The 15,321-nt window shown below is 44.2% G+C and overlaps 3 protein-coding genes across 3 annotated transcripts; 1 reads left to right on the forward strand and 2 right to left on the reverse strand.

The window, feature by feature from the left end:
• Positions 1-11: 11 nt before the first annotated feature.
• On the reverse strand, positions 12-2,445 carry pex26 (peroxisomal biogenesis factor 26). The gene is made up of 5 exons (XM_056277450.1): positions 2,075-2,445; positions 1,632-1,772; positions 1,169-1,494; positions 912-1,052; positions 12-715 (listed from the first exon to the last, which is right to left on the reverse strand). The coding sequence occupies exons 1-5, from the start codon at positions 2,284-2,286 to the stop codon at positions 663-665; spliced, it is 873 nt and encodes a 290-aa protein (XP_056133425.1). The 5' UTR covers positions 2,287-2,445; the 3' UTR covers positions 12-662.
• Positions 2,446-2,570: 125 nt separating this feature from the next.
• Positions 2,571-5,235, forward strand: llph (LLP homolog, long-term synaptic facilitation factor). Its single transcript, XM_056276193.1, has 3 exons — positions 2,571-2,646; positions 2,997-3,228; positions 4,932-5,235. The coding sequence occupies exons 2-3, from the start codon at positions 3,009-3,011 to the stop codon at positions 5,090-5,092; spliced, it is 381 nt and encodes a 126-aa protein (XP_056132168.1). The 5' UTR covers positions 2,571-2,646; positions 2,997-3,008; the 3' UTR covers positions 5,093-5,235.
• Positions 5,236-5,275: 40 nt separating this feature from the next.
• On the reverse strand, positions 5,276-14,089 carry hcls1 (hematopoietic cell-specific Lyn substrate 1). Its single transcript, XM_056276192.1, has 15 exons — positions 13,967-14,089; positions 13,075-13,158; positions 12,869-12,942; positions 11,924-12,053; positions 8,378-8,488; positions 8,219-8,273; positions 8,004-8,114; positions 7,802-7,912; positions 7,435-7,490; positions 7,267-7,336; positions 6,954-7,099; positions 6,739-6,867; positions 6,385-6,562; positions 6,249-6,308; positions 5,276-6,123 (listed from the first exon to the last, which is right to left on the reverse strand). The coding sequence occupies exons 2-15, from the start codon at positions 13,156-13,158 to the stop codon at positions 5,987-5,989; spliced, it is 1,452 nt and encodes a 483-aa protein (XP_056132167.1). The 5' UTR covers positions 13,967-14,089; the 3' UTR covers positions 5,276-5,986.
• Between the last annotated feature and the right edge of the window lie 1,232 nt (positions 14,090-15,321).

Raw genomic sequence — 15,321 nt, forward strand, 5'->3', positions numbered from 1 at the left:
CTGGTGTGAGTTGTGATTTTATTTTTTTTACATCACAAAAACCTGCCATTTTAACAGGGGTGTGTAGACTTTTTCTATCCACTGTAGATGTACTCAATGAACCATAGTTTCATCAGTCTGCCAATGACATCAATGTGGGGCTTATCTGTAAAGTTAAAATTGGGGAAAATACAGTATTTGGCCTTGTAAAGTGCGCGGTTTAACACTGATGCAGGCCTGTGCAACAACTCCTGACTTTTTAGATACTTTCAATTTCTATTCATACTATACGTTTTCCTCAGTATAATCGAAACTACCAATGAGTAGGCAAGATAATGCTCCAAAAAATAAGATGGCTTCATAATGATAAATGATTGAAAATGATTAGCTTTGCTGTAGCTTAATAAATATAATTTTGTTCTATGACATATACCAAATATTACGTTTTTGATAACCTGGAATACTGTGTTCCTATAATAAATGTCATTTTGCAAAGGTTAAATAAAAAATGTAAAGAGATTTGTTCGCATGTAACTTAATAGTACAAACAGTATTTCTTATTCAACATAAATACACACCAAATCCAACAACAAGAAGGACAAAACACTACATCTATCAGTATTTTAATGTCTTTTGCTCTTTGGAATGGCCTGATATTGTGGTGCAAACATGGCACCCCACATCTATTGCAGTAGTCGCAGAAGTTTGGAAATCCAGAGGAATGAAGAAGGAAGAGCTATGGGCAAAGAAAATAGAAACCTATTAGTCTTTTTTGTTTTACTAGATAGACAGATATATACTTTATTGAAATTAAAGCATCATTACAACTCGTTTTATTTCCCTCAGGATCAAAAAAGTATTTACCTGTTTATCTAAATGGACCAAACAGACCTGGTAATCAAACCACCATGCATGCAAAAATTTTTACCTACCTGGATCCATTCGAACAAAAAGCACGAAGAGAAGGACAACAGCCAGGAAAACTCTTCTGAGAGTAAATGACCCAACACTGGCCATTGACAGTCTTCTGTATAAAAAACTCACAATGGCTTTAAGTTTCTGGATTACAGTACCTGCAGGGAACAAATACAGTCAGCAACAGTGGCTTCATCCTTGCCATAAATTATTATGAAATTAGATGGTATCTCTGCAAAACCCATATCATGGGAAGTAAGCTGAGATTCTTGACCTTGGGGTGAGACAGCGCGTCCCGTTGTATCTGGGCTAGGGTCTTCACTAGGATTTGGTGGTGGGTCTTGACTTTGACTTGCTTTCTCTTCCACAATCGCCACTGCTGTATGCCTCTGGTCTTCTGTGAAAGCACAGCTTCCCACCTCACCAAGAATTAACTCATGTGCCTCTTCCACGTGTCCAAGTGGCAAGAGTACATGCAACAGGTACAGCTCTGCAACCGTCCCAAACCCAACCACTCTGCTGTTGGATGGGCAGTGGAGCCAACATCTGGCTGTCTCATGCATCAAGGCTTGCTCACTCACCTTGGTGTAGAGAAGAATGCTACCAATACAAGAATCAATGGATACAGAGAAAAGAGAAATATTTTTTGTTAATATTTACAAGGGATACCGTCATTAGTGCCTGTCATTACTAATCCATTGTGTGCAAGATATAACAGTAAGAAATAAGTTCCTTACCACATCTGCATTATCTTGGCAGGTATTTTGTCTTGACACTCATAATGCTGAAGGATCCAAACGAGCACTCCGCGCCACTGATTGAGTTCAGCCAATGCCTGAATCCCTAAAAGGCAGAGACCTGCCTTAAACTCCCCATACCTTGAGTCAGAAGACACAAGTTATTACATGAGATGATTTCCTGACTGCAAAACAAATACTCAGCCTGCAGTCACATTCCATACGCCCATTCCATTTATACAAACCGCTTATCCTGCTCTCAGGGTCGCGGGGGATGCTGGAGCCTATCCCAGCAGTCACTGGGCGGCAGGAAGAGGAGACACCCTGGACAGGCCGCCAGGCCATCACATTCCAAGTCACATTCCAAGTGATGCAAAATGCAGTCAGGTAAGTGTGAGAGACCCGTTACCGCTCCCCATAACATTCAGTGTGGTGTCACTCACCTGCTGTCCTCATTCTCGACGGTGGCGAGATGAGCCAGTGCTTTGTCACACGTGTCGAAAGCTGCTTGGAAGTCTTTGTGGATCATTAGTTGATCCGCAGCGGTGTCCAGCGAGCAGAGCGTCTGTGCCAGATCTGAACTGAGTGAGGGGCTCTGACGCACAGAGCCAAAACTGCAGGTGTGAGCCAGAGAGGTTGAAGAGCTGCTCGTCATCGCTTTATATCTTTGTTTAAAACTAACCAAAAGAGGGGTTCAAACAAGCCGTTACGCTTCTCATTGCTTCGCTGTAAAGTGGGCTCCTCTACAATAATGAGTGCTCAATCCACGCTGATTCAAACTTCAGGACAGGAAACTCGCAGACGTACATTACGTCTGTGGTTTGTTGACAATTCTTCACCTTTCCGGGGTTTCGGAGTGCTTATCCAATCAGACGTTTCGATCCTCGGGCTTGACTGCGGAAGCCAATCATGTTTCAGTTTGTTAGAATAACGTCATCAAATGGTCTGTCGTAAACACGTGTGTAGTCTGCGCCCGTGTGTGTCCGCGGAGTTATTTTAACAACTGTAGTTGACTGTAAGTGAGATTCCGTTGTTTTATTGTCGTTTTCATAACAATATTAGTAGCATACTTTAGCTCATATGTATTTGCTTTGATGGTAGTGGTTCGTTGTCCTAGCAGTTGAATATTTAGCCTTTTGGGTTGCTACCGAGCTAGCTACAGGCTAGTGCGGTAGACATGGCGCTGTTTCAGCAGTAACCAAGTCAGTGGGTGTAATTCAGTGAAACATCTTAACACAGTTTTCCAGGCAATGTATTTTTGCCGGTCCGTATAAGCAGTAACGCGAAGCCATATTGTTCCTTCTTATGTAACCCATGTAGTATTTCTCAACAGTGTTTTAACGTCGTATGCTGTGTGTTCTTCAGCTCATCCCCAACATGGCAAAAAGTCTCAGAAGCAAATGGAAGAGAAAGATGCGTGCAGAAAAGAGGAAGAAGAATGCCCCAAAAGAGCTGGCTCGTCTGAAACAAGCCTTAGGCCAGGATGGGAAAGGAGATGCCATCATGAATGACATAGGAGAGATTGCCACAGTGGTCCCAGCCAAGAAGATTAAGGAAAAACAAATGGATGTCAAAATGGAGGAGGTAGAGGGTGACGGTGAGTGAGAACCTCTTAGAAACAATGGCTGAAAGAAATCTGAAGTTTTCATGGGTCTAAAGATTCAGATGAAAGGCTCTGTTGAAAAAAGTTGTTTTAGTTTTGATGACTTAGGGAAATATGCCACCTCTCGTTGATGTCATACTGGAGCTCCAACTGAATTTGTGATATTAGGGAAGACATGGTAACAGGTTGTCTCAGGGCCGAGTTCAGACTTTAGTGAGGTGATAATTTAAGAGTTTTTCTTTCCTGCTGAGGAATAATAGACCCCTTATCATGTGACGTAAAAACTGCGTTGTAAACAAGATGCGCACGCAGAACGTGTGGCAAAACATGGCTGAGAAACAATGTGCATACCTATGAAACTCCCAGATGAAAGCGTATAAAAATTAAAGTTAAATGGAGAAGAGTTACAAATTTGAGAAAATGGAAATCTCAGAATATGTTGAAAGCCTAAGCAAGGACGACAGAAAGCATTGTGAGTCAAAACTTACACCAAGCACTGGAGAAAAACTTCCTGATCCATTTATGCTTGCTGAAGCTATACAAGTCTTTAGAACCATGCAATTACTTTGTTGGTGGACATGTCCAAGACTGCTTTTACCATCTGGGATCGAAGGAAAACAAGTTTTGCTTCATCAAGTCAAAGGTAAGCCCCTCATAGTTTAACCGGTCCTTTTAGACCACATGCGTAAGTTTACACAAAGGATAGAAAAACACACTTGGAATCCAGTCTGGGTGGTCTGGATCATCTGATCTCTCCACTGAAAAAATGAAGAAAACTTTTAAATCAAGTTGAACAAAGATGTTGTTTATTTCTACCTTTGTCTTATGTCTCCAGTATAAAGTTGAATTTAATTTATACAAGATCGAGGCTGGAGTCAAATTATGACCTGAAACATCATGACACAAGAAAGCTGATGGAATCGTTGTCGAACTTGAGGAAGGCTAGGCAGTGGCTCTACTAGGACAGTATCACATTTGGAGCTGTTACTTACGTATGTTCAATCCCAATACTTACTTGTGTAAGAAATGGATACATACCGGATATGAAATGTTCTCTGCAAATCTTCGCGTTTGATATTTGCTCTTCTGACCATGTCGTCCAGTCCTCCCGACGGATTGCATGAATCCACGCCTGTCTTCTTCGTTTTTTGATTGGAGTTTTCCCTTTCGGCATGCGATTAAAAATGTACACGCTTGTTTTTACCATCTTTGCAATTTGTACAACCGACAGCGCAACAACTGTGAGGCGCTGTTTCGTTTTAAATCAATTTCTCCGTGATGATCTCTTCGAAATGGATATAGTAATGTTTACAAACCCAAGACTCGTGGCCCCTTTTTGCCTCACAATCTGCGCACACTTGTTTGCTCACGTAAATAAGGAAACACGTCTGTAAATACTTTGACAACACAGCCATCCATGGATTTGTCAGGAGATTAGGCTATTTGTTAAGAGGTTAGTGTAGAATGTAGTATAGACTGCTACAGGTAAAACTAACAGCTTCTTAGGGCATATGATATGTAAGGGCTTTTAAGTAAACAGACAAGTTACGGGTGCCCCCCTTTTCTATTTGGGACAAAATGGTTTTGCTCATAATGTCCTTGTGATTTAGACAACTTCTGCTTTAAACCGCAGTCAAATTTCTTGGATGTGCAAACATACTTGGCCGATACAGACTATTCTGATTCTTGTGTTACAGATGGGAAAATGGACATGGACAACAAGCGCAACAAGAAAACACAGTTGGATGGACATGGACAGTACCCTGCATGGATGAACCAACGGCAGGCCAAGAAACTGAAAGCCAAACGGCAGAAAAAAAAAGGACAAAGCAAAAAAAAGAAGGGCATTGCCTGGTAGAACTGAGGAAAATCAAAGGACTGTTGCTTTGCTGTTAAAAAGTTGTGGCTCGGGGAACCTCAGCTCATGCCATGTACCCCTGAGTGTAAAAGTGATAAATGTGGACTTAATGCTTTTGAAAGCATTACTGGTCAGTGGATGGTCAGATGCATTTTTGGTTGTGCCACAGTAACTTTTCAGCAGTTCACTGCTATAATTCAATAGAAATTCCTTTTGATTACGATTTTTAGCACAAGGAGCATCAAGTCAAGGTCAACATTATGCGAATGGCCCCAGAGTAGCTTATTGTTCTATGGCAATGGAGGCAGTTCATCTATAGTGTTCTCTGCTAAGTGAGTCAATCAAATCAGTCAAAGATTCAGAAAAACTGATTCCTTCAATTGCTTTGGTCCAGTGTGTTTCCTCCGATTGTGTAGGTATGTTTGCCACTTCAATGACCAAATGTCCTCGGTGATATATAATATCTAGTGAAAAACATGTTTTTTGGCAAAATATTTTATTGAGTCACATTGTTTTCCAGACAAAGCAAAGCAGTTATAATTTCACTTTGGAAATGGAGATTGCACGGAAGTGTAAAATAAAACTGCCAACAAAGCTCTCTGCATTTTTAACTCTAGATATTACTATGTAAATAATGTATTTACCTTCATACATTGATTACAGCAAATCTCTTCCTAAAACAGTTTTATCACTCAGTGACAAAAAGGACCCTCATCCGCTGATTACAAAACATTTAGCGCAAGATAGGATTTATTCTCCCATTCTATGCTATACATTGCAACCTTTAAAACCCTCCACAGGTGACTTGCTTGTGTGTTGTGCAAAAAATTTCCCAAGCTAAAGGAGACACCTTAACTTTTTGAGCTAATGAGCAACGGGATGTTTTTGTGACGCTCACTGTGTCAGCCTCACAAAGGCCGCAGGGAAAAGACCAACTTGTCCGTGGCACTGTCCCCTCCACCAGCCCTCATCCACCATCTCTATGTGTGTGATGACATCATCTGGGTTGAAGGAGATCTCGTCATCCGCCTCTGCATGAAGACCAGGGAAAGTGTGTCATCACGGGTGTTGAGAAATGACCGTACTACATCTGTTGCTGTAATGTAAGAAGGAGCACAGAGGCTCCAGTTGGTAAAACCTTAAGCGTCATGCATACCTCCCTGGTAGTCATAGATCGCCACTGCAGTCTGGCCATACTGTAGAAGGTCTTCATATTCTGTAATTAGAGGAAAACATTACCTTAATGTGTATTTCATATCCCATAGTGAAAAATCTTGCTGAAGTCAAACTACCTGTCAACTGATTGGGGTCAGGGGGCGGTGCAGCGATGTCTTCATACTCTCCGTCATCTTCCTCTGCTTCCACCACTCCCTCCTCCTGTGGCTCAGGTAACGGCTGTTCCGGGACTTCATCCAGTAAATGGTCTAAGCGTGGGGGCAAAGATGGGGGCTCTTCATAGACTGGTTCCTCCTGAGGGCGTTGCATAAAAGTCACTGGTTAGATATCTCATTGACCTCTGAGACTATTTAAAAGATTATTTGAGATTGTTTCATTGTAAGCCCTCAGCTCGGAAAATAATTCCTCCATTGATAGGAGGATAAAGGTTTTTTTAAAGGCTAATACGTAGGTCCAATGGAGGGATGCACCTCGGGCGGCTGGTATTCTTCTGGTGGTATTTCAGGCAATGGCCTGAAGGATTCTGCTGGTGTGGTCGAAGACTCGGGAGTCATGTCTGGAATGGGTGGCGGACACGACTTTTCCTCTTTACTCTGTTCCTATTAATCAGAATATAATGTGTGTGGTCAATGTGTATGGCAGAAGATTTACAAGTACACATTTAGAAAACTGGGTGGGGGGTTACCTGTTGTTTGCGTACGGCCTGTTCCTTCTCTCTCTTCTCTCTGGCCTGTCTCCTGGCTCTCTCTTCTACCTTCTTTCTGTTCTCTTCATCTGATGCCTTCGCCATGTTCTCAAAACGGGCCTTAAGGTTCCCCGCACCTGCACTAGCTTAATGTACGAACAGAAAAGATGCAGTCCATTGGAACTAACAATTCAACTCTGTTTTAACTTAAATATCTCTTTGGCAAACAGCTCCATTTGCTTGAATTGGCCTCCAGAAAGCTTATCGCAGCCGCCTGAATGGCACAGATAAGGCAAAGAAAAGGGAAACTCACAAGCCTCCAGTGGCTGTGTCTTTTCATAAGCAGACGTCGGGGACTCCATGTCCGAGAAGCCAGCTGCGCTCTAGCAGGCATCAACAGGAGGGAAAATTAGTTCATTCAGAAAGGTCCTGAGAGCCGGGTGTCCATCATTATCAGTTATCACCGGTATTCAATACTCACTTTATCCATGTGGTCTGCCTGTACTCCATACCGACCTCCGAAACCTTTTGAATAATCTAAACGCAGAGATCCGTGACTTTATTATTTAAGGGATAATGTACAGTGAGCCGGTCATCCCGCTTATTACACGGCTATTTACTAAAGTAATCAATAATTTGACACAAAATATTGATTTTATTGATTTAAAAATGACTTGCTTCCGCTAAAAGAATAGTCCGTTAGAACTGCGTCCAGAGTAATGGTCTACTATTCAGAAATAACAGACTGTAGAATGCCGTAACTGACCAATCAGAATCGAGTATTCAACAAAGACGTGTAATAAAAATCACAATACAGCTGAACATGAAATGTGGGGTTGTAACCTCACCTTTCTGTGACTGGTGTTTCTCAGTCTCTCCCTTATAGTCGTAGCCTAAGGCCGCTTTATCGACTTTGTCCTTCTCAACACCAAACTTGCCCCCGAATCCCTTGGAATAATCTGGTGAGGGAGATTGTGGTTGGAGATTGTGATCGGCGGTTATATCGCGAGACGAGCCTACTTTTAACACCATGAAGTAACCTTGGCTCACCTCTCTGTGACTGGTGCTTCTCCATCTCGCCTTTGTAGTCATACCCGAGGGCAACCTTGTCCACCTTTTCCTTCTCCACCCCATATTTTCCCCCAAATCCCCTGGCGTAATCTAAAACCATTGAGCATTTGTGAGAAAGACGAGGACATGGCTACTTCGGTGGTTTATGACTTTATGATGGGACGGTACTGTTGAGGGGAAAAAGTGGTTATTACCTGTCTGAGATGTGTGCTGTTCCACCTGCCCCTTGTATGCGAAGCTCATGGCGGACTGCACAAACAACACATTGCACATTAGTGTGAGGTGGGCAACAACTCCATCTGAATGGTTTTGAGCATTGTCGGTTTAGAGAAATGGCAGAGCCATCTCCTCACCTTGTCGACACGGTCTTTCTGAACACCGAATTTCCCACCGAACCCCACCGCTGCGTCTTTCTGGGAAGAATGCTTCTCGACTTGGGAAACATAGTCATGTCCCAAAGCCCCCTGTGTTGAAGTAGAGACACAGACACAGCAATAGCACATTAAGCATTAGACCACCATATAGATCAACTGGACAGACTCATTGTTATTCCGGCCATTTGTCAAAGACAACTCTGACAGAAAACCACAAATATTTCCATCCATCTATTATCCACGCCTCTTATCCTACTTATGCTGGAGCCTATCCCTACAGTCATTGGGAGGCAGGCAGGGAGACACCCCGGACAGGCCTCCAGTCCATCACAGGGCCGACTTACACACTCACACCTAGGGACAATTTAATACAGCCGAATCACTTGACCTACATGTCTTTGGACTGTGGGAGAAAACCGGAGCACCTGGAGGAAACCCACGCAGACACGGGGTGAACATACAAACTCCACACAGAGGACGACCTGGGATGACCCCCAAAGTTGGCCAACCCCGGGGTTCGAAGCCAGGACCTTCTTGCTGTGAGGCTACCGTGCTAACAACTGCGCCACCGTGCCACCCACCACAAATATTTGGGGACATTAAACCCCTTATATATAACATTCTCATGAACATTTACAAGTTACATGCAAAAGTAAATAGCTGCAAACTAAATCATGTCTTGCATTCAGCAAATGCGGTCTCAATATTTCAAATACCATATAAGAATAATCACTATAGAACTGTCGTCTACTACTACTACTACTACTACTTTCGGCTGGCTGCTCCCGTTTGGGGTTGCCACAGTGGCTCGTCCATTTCCATCTCTTCTTGTTCTTTGCATCTTCCTCTGTCACGCCAGCCACCTGCATGTCCTCCCTCACCACATCCATAAACCTCCTCTTTGGCCTTCCTCTTTTCCTTTTGCCTGGCAGCTCCATCTTCAGCAGCTTTCTCCCAATATACCCAGCATCTCTCCTCCACACATGTCCAAACCATCTCAATCTTGCCTCTCTTGGTTTGTCTCAAAACTGTCAAACCTGAGCTGTCCCTCTAAAATACTCATTCCTAATCCTGTCCTTCTTCGTCACTCCCAATGAAAATCTTAACATCTTCAACTCTGTCACCTCCAGCTCCACCTCCTGTCTTTTCATCAGTGCCACTGTCTCCAAACCATACAACATAACTGGTCTCACTACCATCTTGTAAACCTTCCCTTTAACTCTTGTTGGAACTCTTCTGTCACAAATCCCTCCTGACACTCTTCTCCACCCACTCCGTCCTGCCTGCACTCTCTTCTTCACCTCTCTTCCTCACTCCCTGGTACTTTGAACAGTTGACACCCAGTATTTAAACTCATACGCCTTCGTCACTTCTACTCCTTGCATCCTCACCATTCCCGCTGTCCTCCCTCTCGTTTCCATATGTATATTCCATCTTGCTCCGACTGACTTTCATTCTTCTTTCCAGTGCATACCTCCACCTCTCCAGGCTCTCCTCAACCTACTCCTTACTGTCACTATAGATCACAATGTCATCCGCGAACATCATAGTACACAGAGACTCCTGCCTGATCTTGTCCGTCAACCTGTCTATCACCATTACAAACAAGAAAGGCCTCAGAGCCGATCCCTGATGTAATCCCACCTCCACCTTGAACCCATCTGTCATTCCAACCGCACACCTCACCATTGTCACACTTCCCTCATACATATCCTGCACCACTCCTACATACTTCTCTGCCACTCCTGACTTCCTCATACCACACCTCCTCTCTCAGCACCCTGTCATATGCTTTCTCTAAATCCACAAAGACACAGTGCAACTCCGTCTGGCCTTCTCTATAACTTCTCCACCAACATTCTCAAAGCAAACATCGCAGCACCTGCTTGCTAATCGTCACCTCTCCTCTTAACCTAGCTTGTATTACTCTTTCCCATATCTTCATGCTGTGGTTCATCAATTTTATACCTCTGTAGTTGCTACAGCTCTGCACATTACCCTTATTCTTGAAAATCGGTACCAGTACACTTCTTCTCCTCTCCTCAGGCATCCTCTCACTTTCCACGATTGTGTTAAACAATCTAGTTAAAAACCCCATCTCTCCTCAACACCTCCACGCCTCCACAGATATGTGATCAGGACCAACCGCCTTCCCACTCATCATCCTCTTCATAGCTGCCCTCACTTCCTCCTTGCTAATCCACCACACTTTCTGATTCACTATCCCCACATCATCTAGCCTTCTCTTTCTCTCATTTTCTTTATTGATCAGCCACTCAAAGTACTCCTTTCACCTTCTCGACACAGTCTCCTCGCTTGTCAGCATATTTCCATCTCTATCCTTCATTGCCCTAACCTGCTGCACATCCTTCCCAACTCGGTCCCTCTGTCTCACCAGTTGGTAGAAGTCCTTTTCTCTTTCCTTAGTGTCCAACCTCTCGTACAAATCCCATATGCCTTTTCCTTTGCCTTCGCCACCTCTCTCTTTGCTTTACGTCACATCTCCTTGTACTCTTGTTTAGTTTTTTTCATCTCTCTGACTATCCCACTTCTTCTTCGCCAACCTCTTCCTCCGTATACTTTCCTGTACTTCCTCATTCCACCACCAAGTCTCCATGTCTTCCTTCCTCTGTCTAGATGACACACCGAGTACCTTCCTAGCTGTCTCCCTCACTATTTCTGCAGCGGTTGCCCAGCCATCCGGCAACTCTCCACTACCACCCAGTGCCTGTCTTAACTCCTGCCTGAACTCCACACAACACTCTTCCTTCTTCAACTTCCACCATTTGATCCTTGGCTCTACCCTCACTCTCTTCCTGTTCTTGATCTCCAAAGTCATCTTACAGACCACCGTCCGATGCTGCCTAGCTACGTTCTCCCCTGTCACCACCTTGCAGTCTCCAATCCCTTTCAGATCGCGCCTCCTGCATAAGATATAGTTCACCTGTGTGCACTTTTCGACACTTCTTGAAATACGTATCACCACAGCCATTTCCATCCTTTTTGCAAAATCCATCCCCCTCTGTCCTTCCACATTCCTCTCCTTGACAACATACCTGCCCATCACCTCTTCATCACTTCTGTTCCCTTCACCAACATGTCCATTTAAGCCCTCTCCAATCACCACTCTCTCCTCCTTGGGTACATTCCACCACTTCATCCAACTCAATCCAGACCTCTTTCTCAAAAAAAGAATCACTATAGAACTGTATAATTCAAATAAAGAAATGTCTGGAATTTTTTTTCTTTAGTTAACCATTGCAAAGTTTTTGTATCTAGGAAAATCTGATTGTGGTTTATGAGTCTTTTAAAGGAAACGGTAGATGTGTAAAACGTTGTTCTTTGTTTTAATGTGTTTATTTTTTAGACTAATCTAACTCCGTACCGTATGAATGATGGATACAGAATTAAGGAGGGAGGAAATCGCTACATTCCTGCAGGTCATTTCCAGTAAACAGGTACCAGATTTATGCTAGTGATATCACGTCTTTATCATTGTTGGTGTTGATGTTTTGTCAGTCTAACCTTGTCCATGCGGTCCTTCTCCACTCCAAACTTGCCTCCATAGCCATAGGAGGCTTTGGGAGCCTGGGCTTGTTCCTTCTCCTTCACCTTCTCGTGTTCCTGAGACACCTTCTGCCGGAGCTCTGTAACACTGGACGGTCATATACGGGTCAGGCATGAAATAATCTACAAAACCTGCACTCACAGACACACATCTACATAGACATACACACACATACTGTGGTGGTGTGCAGATACTGAAAGTGATTCAGTATAGCTGAAAGCTTTAATGCAGCTGATGGAGGCCGGAGACGGGCAATAGGCGTGAATAATGTGGCAAGGCTGAGATCACCTTTTTTAAATGGAGTACTAGTGTTGATATTCAATATCAGTACTTTTATTTGGCCAGCAGAAGATGGAGACAAAAACCAGCAGTGGACACACACAAAAATATATTAAAATCTACGCACCCTTACGTAAGCTCTATTCTGGTACATGTTCCGAGTCAAACAGGCTGCTTTTTTTCTTTTCTTTTCTTTTCTTTTTTTTTTTTTTGCACACCATACTCTGCAGCAGACTTGCATTTTTACTGTATTGTATTTCCCTGTGTAATTTGTCTTTATCAACTTTTCACATTGCTTTTTTGTGCGATGCGTCGTATGTTTTTATACCAGACTGCAAATCAAGTGGACCCTCTGGGTTTATGAATTGTTTCTGAAATTGTTCTGAGACGGTTGCTCATTGTCATCAACCCATATTATCCATATTAGGACAGCTCGTTTGGGAGCCTGTCGTCTAGTCTCACTTCCTTTTCCTGTTGCTACACAGCACCCTCTTGATGTCCTTTGACCTCCTACATGCTGCACTTGCAGCAGCTATTATCACATCTCCACCAGTGAACCTGCGCTGCACATCTGCATGTCATACAGAGAGACGAGGCACATTTCAACATTTCTGCCCACTTACCTGATGTGCTCTTTTCGCCCCGACCCCTCGATGGTCTTGGACCCCCACCTTTGCTCCTGCTCCGATACGTTATTCTGAAACACACCGCAACCTCTGTGTTGAAACCACATCTTTTACAGAGGCAAAATAAGCGACAGAAGTTGTCACCACGACAATGAAATCCAGGGAGAGCCGCCACCACCTCCTCTACACCCCTACAGACATACCTCAAAGTCAGGGTCCGTCTCCCAGTCATCCCCCCCTGAAGCCACCTTCACGTTGACATTGTGGCCCACCGCTGACTTCCACATCTGGCAGAATAAAACCATACACCGCACAAAAATTAAAGCCGTGTGTATATCAGCCAGCTTGTGAATACTTAGTGCTCAGGTCGGCTGTCATCAGAAATCACATGCTCCAGTGCATTTGTGTGACCTGTTAACTGTTTAAGACCACCATTTGTTTCGGTAGCGGAAAAACTGACGCAGAGCCACAAGTCCAGCTCACACTTTGCAGAAGTCACAGAAAGGAAGTGGAGTTACACGCAGCACTGAGGCAGCGTTTGCTCATGATAAAGGATTACTCTACGTCTGTGTCTCTTAAAGGAATGATGAATCTGAAATCAAATTCAGAGGAGATGTAACGATGTTGTGCTCATGTAGCAGAATTGCATGAACAATGCAACCCTATGTAACACAATGACAATATCACCAGCCGTCTTCTTTTCCTCTTCTGAGGCAAATATAAATCATTCATTATCATCATTCATTAATTGTTATTACTATTATTATTATCACTATTATCATTATTATTGTTGTTGTTGTTAGTAGTAGTAGTAGTAGTGATAGTATCGAACTTATACTTATGCTGTATCCTTTTTTTTAAAAAGATTTTTGACTACAGTGACACTATTTATGATGTTGGCCTAATTTAATGATTATATATGTGTCATGCTGTTTAACAAAATTGCATTTGAATCCAAAAATTCAAGATTCACCCCCAGCTGCTTTAACAAGACAGCTTCTGGATTTACCAACTTCCTGAAATAAAGTTCCCCGCTGCGTAAAGCAAGATGATAGAGAGAGCAGTGAAATTCAAAGGAAACCACATAAATCTTACCTTCCTAAGGTGAAAACGCTGCGCTTCGACGATTTAAGACCCCGAAACGCCCTTTAATGAATTTAATGAGATGTCTACGATATGTGCACGATATGTCCTTTAATGAGAAGCTCTGAGATGACGGGGGGGGGGGGGGGCAAGCGCGGATACGGCGCGCGTGCACGGCAGTATGAGCGAATATCGCTACACCGATGAACCAAAACATTATGACCACTTGCCTAATATGCCGATGGTCCTCCAGATGCTGCCCAAACAGCGCCGACCTGCCCAGGCATGGACTCTACAAGACCCCTGAAGGTGTCCTGTGGTATCTGGCTCCCAGACGTTAGCAGCAGATCCTTCAAGTCCTGTAGGTTGCGAGTTGGGGATCGGGACTTGTCGGTTCGGCGCATCCCACAGAATGCTCAGTCGGACTGATATCTGTAGAATTTGGAGGTCAAGGCAACACCTTGGAGCATTTCACCATGTTCCTCAAACCATTCCCGAGCAATGTGTGCAGGGTGGCAGGGCGCATTATCCTGCTGAAAGAGGCCGCTGCCATCACCATTGCCATGAAGGGGCGCACCATGGCACGTGTCAAATTGACGTCGACATGAATGGCCCGGACTCAGGGTTCCCCAGCAGAACATTGCCCGGAACATCACACTCCCTCCACCAGCTTATCGTCTTCCCACAGTGCATCCTGGTGCCATCACTTCCCCAGGTGAACGGCGCACACGTACACGGCCATCCACGTGATCTAAAAGAAAACGGGACTCATCGGACCAGGGGATCTTCCGCTGTTCCCAGGTTCAGTTCCGACGCTCGCGTGGCCATTGTAGGCGCTTCCACCGGTGGACAGGGGTCATCATGGGCACTCTAGCCGGTCTGCAGCTACGCAGCCCCATACACAGAGGGTGCGATGCACTGTGTATTGGGACACATTCCTCCCGTAACCATCGTTATAATCTTCTGTGACTTGTGCTACAGTAGACCTTCTGTCGGTCCGCACCAGACGGGACAGCCTTCGTTGCCCTCACACATCGATGAGCCTGAGGCATCCAACACCCTGCCGCCGGTTTGTGGTTTCTCTTTCCTCGGACCGCTGTCGGTAGGTACTCACCACTGCTGACCAGGAGCAGCCCACAAGCCTTGCCGTTTCAGAGATGCTCTGACCCAGTCGTCTGGCAATAACAATATGAACCTTGTCAAAGTCTCTCAGGTCTTTACTCCTGCCCATTTCTCCTGCATCCAACACGTTGACTATGAGAACTGATTGTTCGCTTACCATCTGATCTACCCAGACCTTGACATATGTGCCTTGTATGGAGATGATGAACATTATTCGGTTCACCTGAGTGGTCATAATTTTTTGG

Source organism: Lampris incognitus, chromosome 3, assembly GCF_029633865.1.
Source record: "Lampris incognitus isolate fLamInc1 chromosome 3, fLamInc1.hap2, whole genome shotgun sequence".
Taxonomy (NCBI): Eukaryota; Metazoa; Chordata; class Actinopteri; order Lampriformes; family Lampridae; genus Lampris; species Lampris incognitus.

Bases quoted from the DNA above. Each gene is read 5' to 3' on its own strand.
- pex26 (XM_056277450.1), bottom strand. From the start codon at position 2,286: ATGACGAGCAGCTCTTCAACCTCTCTGGCTCACACCTGCAGTTTTGGC. The intron at 1,773-2,074 runs GTGAGTGACACC...TTCTGACTCAAG, and splicing joins GTCGAGAATGAGGACAGCAG to GTATGGGGAGTTTAAGGCAG. The intron at 716-911 runs GTAGGTAAAAAT...CTTTGCCCATAG, and splicing joins TTTTGTTCGAATGGATCCAG to CTCTTCCTTCTTCATTCCTC.
- llph (XM_056276193.1), top strand. From the start codon at position 3,009: ATGGCAAAAAGTCTCAGAAGCAAATGGAAGAGAAAGATGCGTGCAGAA. The intron at 3,229-4,931 runs GTGAGTGAGAAC...CTTGTGTTACAG, and splicing joins GGAGGAGGTAGAGGGTGACG to ATGGGAAAATGGACATGGAC.
- hcls1 (XM_056276192.1), bottom strand. From the start codon at position 13,158: ATGTGGAAGTCAGCGGTGGGCCACAATGTCAACGTGAAGGTGGCTTCA. The intron at 12,943-13,074 runs GTATGTCTGTAG...GGTGTGTTTCAG, and splicing joins AGACGGACCCTGACTTTGAG to AATAACGTATCGGAGCAGGA. The intron at 7,100-7,266 runs GTGAGTTTCCCT...TCGTACATTAAG, and splicing joins GACACAGCCACTGGAGGCTT to CTAGTGCAGGTGCGGGGAAC.